Here is a 5,546-nt window from a genome sequence, read left to right on the forward strand (position 1 = left end):
GTCACAAGTGGCCCATTCTAGAAAATCTCAAGCCAGAAGGAAATAGCAAAGAAAAATCCAAGAAATGAAACCAAAGTCTTAAAGCCTGGCTCCTCATCCTAAGAGGCTCTTAAGAACAGGGACAAGCTTCCAGGCTCCACTGGTACCGAGAGGCCTCCCCACCACCATCAGCCTTCCATGGCCTGACTTGTTCACAGGCCCCTGATTTAGCTTGGGCCTGCCTTACCCCAACCTGTCCCCTGGGGGCCCCACCTATCATCCCAAATGCCCACCTGCCATGGAAAAGCTCCAACAGCTTCTTTCTGTTTCACCCTATGTTCAACGTCCCCCCGCCCCCAACCCTCAGGCCCCGAGTCTTGCTGGTGATACGCAGAGTTGGAAATCAGAAGCGGCCATGCCTGGGGTCAGTGGTAGTACAGTGCTAATGCAGCTGGACGCACATGGAAAAGGTCCCAGGTTCACGTCCAAGTCCCGCTGTGCATGCCCAGTGCACGCAAACATGCCAGCTATGATCAGAAGTGGGGTGCTGTGTGGAGACCCTGTTGGGAGTACCTGTATCTCTGTCTCTTTATCTCAGCCTCTCTCTCATGCAAGAAACAAACTGCACTGCTCGTAATTTCTCTGACCTTACCGTAGGCCGGTGTGACGGAATCAGTCCTACATGCACAGTGGTAGTGACGCCAGGTACCCACAGTAGGTCAGGCAGGCCTGTCCCATAACCCCCTCACCCAGCGGTACCCCCAGCTCAGGGCCAGAGCCCCTGCCCTACCCCGATCTTCCCGGTCCCAGCCGCCAGAGCCAGCGGCGTCAGCCCCTTCTTGTTTGTGAGCTCCTCCAGCTTCAGCATGGGGTGAAGCTTGGCCCCCAGGATGAGAATCTCATTGTACATGCTCGTCACAAACTTGGTGTTGTCGGCCGTGTTGTCGGCCACCTCCACCAGGGCGTGCAGCACCGTGTTGCCCACCGAGTCCTTGGCGCTGATGTCTGCCGGCTGCCAGGAGTTCTGCAGCAGGAACTTCACGATGGCCAGCTGGTTGGTGCATGCGGCCAGAGAGAGCGGCAGCTCACCTGCAGTCGACACAGGCCCGCGGCGGGCCTCGGCCGTGAGACCGGGCTGGTGCCTAAGGCCACAGACCTCCAACTCCCTCTGCCTCTGCCCCAAATCTCCCCTTGGCCAAAGTCAAAAAGCCAAGCATCTGCCCCCTGGTCTCCCTACCGAAGTAGAAGCCAGGCCGCCCTTTGGTTTTCTTAAAGAAGTCCCCATTGGCTGCAGCCTGGACATCGGCTCCATTCTCCACCAGGAGGGTCACCAGTGCCATGTTCCGCCTCTCGATGGCAATGTGCAGTGCTGTCTGGCCTACGGAGGACGCACGCTGTTGGCTTTGTAATCTTATGTCCGGGTGCTTGGACAGGGGCTGGGGATGGGCTCTGGGCAGGCAGCAGACGCTGCAGCAGGAACTGGGCAGAAAATGCCTGGAGGGCCCACCACCCCACAGCAAGAGGCCAAGCCAGGCTAGGATTCCCAAAAGGGGCTCTGAGGAAGTCTAGAGGCAGGAGTAGCGAGTCCTGGTAACTGGAGACACCAGATTGAAAGCCAAAGGAGTCAAAATTGCTCAGGGGTAAGGTGGTGTAGAGATTAAAGTACTGGATCCCCCAGGACTGACAGCACAGTTCAAGTCCTGGACCCAGCAGCTTGAAAATCACCCTGGGCATGTGTGCATGTGTGCCCAAAATCCCAAGAGGAGACTAGAGGAGAAGGGACTGTGGTGTGGCCATTCCCCCTGGGGCAGGGGTTTATTTCTCTCTCTCTCTCTCTCTCTCTCTCTCTCTCTCTCTCTCTCTCTCTCTCTCTCTCTCTCTCTCTCTCTCTCTCTCTCTCTCTCTCTCTCTCTCTGTGTGTGTGTGTGTGTGTGTGTGTGTCTGGTGAGCATGCATGCCCTATAACAAAAACAAAAATTACTCAAGGGCAAGGAATAGCAGCAGAGAAAGAGACCAGAGGCCACAACTTCCAGAGGCAGGGACCTCCTAGGACCAGGGAGGGAGATAGCAGATGTAGAAGACAGGGACCATCAGAACCAGGAGAAACCCAGCCACCAGACAGGGAGACAGCCACTGCCACCCCGACCCAGAGAGCAGAGCAACCAGCGCAGTGGCTGGGGCAGGAAAGAAGGCGCTCAGAGGAATAAGGGCCCCAGGCACAGTCACCTCTTCGTCCCAGGGGGAGCCATGTGGACTGGGCCAGGCCTGCCCCTGCTGCCCTCCTCACCCTTGTAGTAGCTGTCGGTGTAGCTGGCGTTGACAAACTCCTTCAGGCTGTCCGTCTGCCGGGCGATGTCCAGGAGCAGGGGGATGGTGTCGTTCTGTCCGTCGTGCAGGTTGAGCATGGCTTTCAGCAGACAGGTTTTCCCTGTCTCAGGGTCTGAAAGCAAAGGTGAGGGTCAGAGTGAGGTTGGGGTGTAGACCCTCACAGGAACCCGCCCTGGGGACCACCTTTGAACTCGCTGTCGGTGAGCTGCTTCTTGCTCTTCTTCAGGAAGAGCAGCAGGCTCTCCAGCTCCTGGCAGTTGTTCTCAGCGACAGCTTCAAAGATTTTCTTGCGATCATAAAGCCTGTGGGTCTTCTCGGCACCAGCAGAGGTAGAATCCTGGGACAGCTGCCTGAAGACCAGAAAATACTATACCGTGGGACCGGCAGGTGGCGTAATGGTTACATCACTGGACTCCCATATAGTCGACCATGGTTCAAGTCCCAGACCCTGCCGCTTAAAACTCACACTGGGTAAGTGTGCATGTGTGCCCAGAATCCCGAGAGGAGAAGGCATTGTGGTGTGGTCATCCCCCTTGGGGACTGATTTCTCACTTTCTATTTCTCCGTCTCTCTCTGTCTCTCCAATGAGAATCCATGCACCCTACTGTAAAAATCTCTCTAAAGAAAAAAGAAAATACCATCTCATATCCTGGTGTCTCTTTGGCCCTGAGGCCTATGGAGTTTTCCAGGGAACATGACAAGCAAAGCAAAGAGGGAGAAACAGGACACACACACCACTCCTTACTCCAGGCAGCTGTCTGGGAAACAGACAGGGTGCACCCAGTAGGGTGTGTGTGTCCTCATTCCACCCTGCCCTGGCTGTAAGCATCCTCCTGAAAGTCTGCCACTGCCGCCTCCTCCCAAGCCCAGACCACCTGCTTCCTGCCTGCTCAGGAGCTGGGCTCAGGACGCAGTGGCTAGAGGGGGCTGGAGCAGGGGTTGCATGGCCCTTGCTAGGCGAAAAGCAACCTCAGGCCGCCCCAGGGATCAGCCAGCCTGAGTGCCCTCCTTGCTCTGCCTTGGACCACGCAGGAGGCTGGTGGGCTCTTTGCTGAAGCTGGTCTGTACCTTTTTGTTTAAAAGTCTCCAGCCTTGGGCCAGCAGGTAGAATGGGGTAAAGGTGTTGGACTCCCACATGGCCGACTGTGGTTTGAGTCCCAGACCTGGCAGCTTGCTTTCTTACTTTCCCTCTCTCCCTCTGTCTCTCTATCTCTCTGGTGAGTGCATGTGCCCTATAGCAAATTTAAATATAATAACAAATAGAATAAAATAAGTAATTCTATAAAATAAAGAAAAAGCCTCTAGCCTTGAGCTTTCAGACTGAAAGCCGAAGTGTTTGGGGCTGGTGAGCGTGCCAGGCCTGGATACCTAGTAGTGGGCTGGCAGCCAGGACCAATGCACGGCCAGCATCAGTGACCGTGTGTCCCATGAGGTCTTCTGAGGGCAAATGCTGGACCAGGCCACCTCCGAGGGCTCCTCAGCTCTGACTCCATGACCTCTAGCCCAGGACCTGCACCCGTCCGTGGAGAGCCGGCTGGGTGCCTGGCAGGCAGGGCTCCAGATGCACACGTACCTGGTATAGGTAGGGCCATCCCCAGGCTTCAGGACGATGACCACAGGACTGACTGTGATGGTTGGGCGGCAGGCCAGCTCACCGTCCTCATAAGAGCAATCCACAGAGGACGCCTCCTCCAAGTCACCCTTCCCAAAGAGCCGAGGGCGGCTCCTGGCCGCAGAGGAGGCTTGGGGCTTGGCTGGAGGTGGTTTGGAGCCAGGCTCTCCATCCAGGGGATCCGAGCGGGAATCTTCTGGGGGTCGGTTCTCAGACTCTTCTGAGGTTAAGCTATCCCAGTGCTCCATCTTTGCTGGGTCCTCCAGGTCCCAGTGTCCAGCCTGTGGACAGACATCGAGATGGGGTTTGTCCCCAGCTTGAGGACTCACATCCTTACCCTCACCTGCCTTCCCGGCTAAGCCCCTGTGAAGCAGGACACCCCAAAGGTCCAATCAGCGGCTGCCCCTGCACCAGCTCCAAAGCTTTCGGGGCTGTGCCTCTCACCCAAGCAGCCCCAGGGTAAGTGCATGTGCCGTCCTTAGACTTCAGCATCGGGGCTTGGGTGGGACCCCCAGTGTGGGGCCTGCAGGCTCTGGGGGACTGGGGTTAGATGAATCCCCTCTTCTCTGGACCTCAGTTGCCTCATCTGTAGGATGAAAATGACAACCACAGCTCTGCCTCCTCCAAAGCCCAGAATAAGGGAAACAAGGGGGATGGCTGCCTCTGGCTGCCTTCAGAGAGGAACTCCGTGATGAGGGTAGCTCAGCGCAAAGAGCCAAGTGGTCCGTGTCCCCGAGTGGTGATGGCAGCAGACACACCTGCACCCCGCACTGCAGGGCCTCCTGGGCCAGCTGTCCACGTGTCCTCTGCCACGCACGCGGCCTGCCCTTCTCTTCAACCTGGCTGCTGCAAACGTGGAGTCTGTGTGTGTCTTTGTTGTCGTTTGTTTTTGCACTGTGTATCATTTTTATGAACTCAGTGTATTTCAAACATCAAACACACTGGCCCTGAACTTTCAGGCTCAGAGTGATCTGGGGCTGGTGGACCTTCCAAGCCCGAACACCTGGACGAAAGCCAGCAGCTGAGGTCAACACGTCCAGTTATAAGCACATGCTGGTCCTGTTTCCCACTCCTTTTCCGACCTCATTTCCCATGCTTCCCTCCATCCAGCCGGGCACCCCTGGTCCCTGGCACCAGGGCTTCCCACACATTCTATCTCAGGGGCCTTGGCTCCCATGGTATCTTTAGCTGGGCCACCTTCTCCTCCTTCTCCCCTTACTCAAATCTGATCACCACTAAGATGCCACCTCCCGTCATGTTCAGCACTAATGTCACCTCCTCCAGGAAGCCGCTGCCTCCCCCCCCCCCCCCCCCCCCCGCCGCCGGGTGGCCTCTGGGCCAGCCAGCTGAAACTGAAGAGAAGGATTAGATCTTGCATCTATAAGCTACAGAAAGAACCTTTAACTGCCTTAAACAAACTGAGAAATACACTGTAGAGAAGGATTTTATCTACCTATGGACAGTGAGAAGATGATGGATACCAGCCCTGCATTACCTCAGGCAAGAACAGGAACTACCCTACCATTCTTAGGGAAGCCAGATACCAGAGGATAAGTCATGCTGCAGACCCCCACAACACCATTCCTCCTGGTCCCAGGATGGCTGGTGTGCCGCATCAAACGATAGG

The 5,546-nt window shown here is 56.3% G+C and overlaps 1 protein-coding gene across 1 annotated transcript in view; it reads right to left on the reverse strand.

The window, feature by feature from the left end:
• TRPV1 (transient receptor potential cation channel subfamily V member 1) overlaps positions 1-4,786 on the reverse strand; it is a 24,196-nt gene extending 19,410 nt beyond the window's left edge. Inside the window, exons 1-6 of the mRNA XM_006167590.3 lie at positions 4,364-4,786; positions 3,881-4,200; positions 2,491-2,657; positions 2,267-2,419; positions 1,217-1,357; positions 770-1,068 (exon numbers count right to left, since the gene is read on the reverse strand). Coding sequence (XP_006167652.1) covers positions 770-1,068; positions 1,217-1,357; positions 2,267-2,419; positions 2,491-2,657; positions 3,881-4,200; positions 4,364-4,411 — 1,128 coding nt within the window. The 5' untranslated portion in view covers positions 4,412-4,786. The remainder of the gene's footprint in view (positions 1-769; positions 1,069-1,216; positions 1,358-2,266; positions 2,420-2,490; positions 2,658-3,880; positions 4,201-4,363) is intronic.
• Positions 4,787-5,546: the final 760 nt, after the last annotated feature.

This window comes from Tupaia chinensis, unplaced genomic scaffold, assembly GCF_000334495.1.
Source record: "Tupaia chinensis unplaced genomic scaffold, TupChi_1.0 Scaffold144899_1, whole genome shotgun sequence".
Lineage (NCBI taxonomy): Eukaryota > Metazoa > Chordata > Mammalia > Scandentia > Tupaiidae > Tupaia > Tupaia belangeri.